Source organism: Mustela erminea, chromosome 15 (assembly GCF_009829155.1).
Source record: "Mustela erminea isolate mMusErm1 chromosome 15, mMusErm1.Pri, whole genome shotgun sequence".
NCBI lineage: Eukaryota > Metazoa > Chordata > Mammalia > Carnivora > Mustelidae > Mustela > Mustela erminea.
Genome location: NC_045628.1, coordinates 44154938 through 44157546, shown reverse-complemented (window position 1 = coordinate 44157546; position 2609 = coordinate 44154938). Strand labels below are relative to the sequence as shown.

The 2609-nt window shown below is 39.2% G+C and overlaps 1 protein-coding gene across 1 annotated transcript; it reads right to left on the bottom strand.

Moving 5' to 3' along the window:
- Positions 1 to 1077: 1077 nt before the first annotated feature.
- LOC116574072 (40S ribosomal protein S7-like) lies at positions 1078 to 1618 on the bottom strand. Its single transcript, XM_032314606.1, has one exon. The coding sequence runs from the start codon at positions 1588 to 1590 to the stop codon at positions 1078 to 1080; it is 513 nt and encodes a 170-aa protein (XP_032170497.1). The 5' UTR covers positions 1591 to 1618.
- Positions 1619 to 2609: the final 991 nt, after the last annotated feature.

The window sequence follows — 2609 nt, the reverse complement described above, 5'->3', positions numbered from 1 at the left end:
TACATTGGTTTCTTGATCCATGCTGGCACATTTGCACAATATGATACCCTAGTGTTAATGGAGAGTGCAGGGGGCAAAATCCATGTTAAGTGTTTTGCAGAGGGGAAACAGTCCACCTGTTAACACAGAAAAGTTGATGAACAAACACCCAGAGTATCAAAGAGGCAGAAACTCACGGAGAAAGTACAGCAGGCAACATGGATAGTCAGTTGCCTCATTTCTGTCTTCTGTGCGTCTTTCTCTCTGCTGTGAAGGCAACATGTTCCCCAACTTACTCCAACTGGGAGCAAAGTTGCAAATGTGCAGAGATGTGTGAGGTCAGGTCTGTGTCCCACTGAAAGTAAAAAAGAAGATAAAATATGTGTTTTGGGAATTCAGGATAAGGCTGATCTCATTTCCCCAAAGTACAGTACAATGAAGATCCTTGTGGCCCTCTCATGGGCTTTGTGCTCTGTGTGCTTCTCACTTAACAGAAGTCAATCCAGAACGTTGTATTATTGACCAAATTGAGCACCATGTGGCTGTGCTGCAGGTTCCGAGAAGCCTAATGAGACACATTTAAAGCCTCTGAACGTGACCCTGTTCCTTGCATAATGTAAGAAGAGCTGGAGGCAGTGGCAACATAGAGTAATCATAACAAGAACAGACGGAAGCTAGACTTCCTGAGGTGAATCCTCTTGGGGTCACCCAGGCTGTGGTACAGCGGGTAAATTTGTACCTTATTTTCCTTGGCCCACAAATGGAAATAAGAGTAATTGTTCTTGTCTCATAGGGTGTCTCTAAGAATGATGGATTTAACATTTACAATCAGTCTTTGTCATAAGTGAGAGACTTCTCTGTTAAGTTAATTTTAAGAGTTTTTACTCTAAAGAGAATCTAGTGTTGCCTTCCAGGACCTTCTATGATCTGAAAACCTGGTTTAGTCCTCTCATATGTACCATCATAGTAGTTTATATTTCTCCTTTCATAATTTTTTCTTTCTTTCTTTCTTTTTTTCCTTTCTTTCTTTTTTTTTTTTAACTGTCAAAATTTTATTTAATCATTTTTATTTACAACTGAAACTTGGGGAACTCAGAGTTAACATCCTTGCCTCTGAGCTTCTTGCTGTGCTTTATCCAAATGAACCTTGATGATCCGACTACCATCCAGTTTCACACGAATTCTCTTGTCCACAATTTTGCTTGGGAAAACCAAGTCCTCCAGGATCATGGCATGCACAGCTGTCAAAGTGAGGCTCCTGGGACGCTTTTGCTTATTTTTTGTATGACTTTTTCGAGTTGGTTTAGGCAGAATTCTCCTCTGAGCAATAAAGGCGATGTGCTTCCCATTGAACTTTTTCTCCAATTTGCGGACTTGCCGGACTTGGATTTTCTGGAAAGATTTCAGTTGAGGAACGGGAACAAAGATGGTAATAGCTTTCCGAACACTGCCAACTTCAGTTTCCTTGGATGCCGTGATACTCAGCTCCCTTACCTGGGCTCTGAGGTCGGAGCTCATCTCCAACTCTGGCAGAGCCTGGGAGACGCCAGACTCGAACTGGTCGGGCTTCTTGCCATTGGGCTTCACGATCTTCAACCTCGAACTGAACATGGCCTTCTCCTTGGTGAGAGCGCCGGCCTAGGAAGAGCACTTTTTTTTTTTTTAATCTTATAAGTTTTTATGTATCATTTACTCCTCAGTAGAGTATCAACTCCAGGAAAGCAGAGATGTTAATTGTTGCTTGTTACTTAATGGCTATCATAGTGTGTGACATAGTTAAAAGAAAAAAAAAGTTCAATGAATGATGGAAGAAAGATCCATAGTTCAGATTATGCCTGATATACAAAAGTGGCTGAAATAATACTTAGTAGACACTCAATTTAAGCTGAATTATGTAATCTCTAGGCCACCCAGACAAAAGATCAAAAACCTACTAAATGCTTCCATGAGGATTACACAATGTGTTTGTTGTAGTCATGAATGTAATAGAACTGGAGCGTAGTGCTGCCAGAGAATAGCTTGAGAGTGTACGTAGAGAGTGGGTTCTGGATAATTCTCATTCCTTTCCTGTGCCACGCCAAAACTCTGGAAGGATACTAAAAGATTTCCCAGTTTGGATACCCAATATAGGGGTAGGGTATTGATGGATTTGCAGGGTCATGGCAATTCTGTATTTCTAGAGGTCCTCACTCTTTAGATTAAAATGAAAAAAAATTGTTTTGTGACTTTTTTGGACATTGTACACAAGTGGCCTACATACAGATATGCATTTTTATGTCAGAATATATTTCCAAAAAGTTGTTTATTTTTAAGTTAACATACAGTAAAGTTGACTATTTTTAGTATATAGGTCTATGAATTGAACACATATATATTCATTTAACCACCACTATAATCACTATGAGAATAGTCTATCATCCAAAATACTCTTTCATGCTGTCCCCTTATATTGACAGTGATATGTAACTAGAGTTTTATCTTTTTTATTATTCCACATAAATGGAATCATAGGATATGTGACCATCAGAGTCTACAATCCATACAATCCAAAATTGTTGCCTGAATCAGTGATTTACTCTTTTTATTGCTAAGAAGAATTGCTTTGAAGGGATTTGTCCCTTGAATAAACA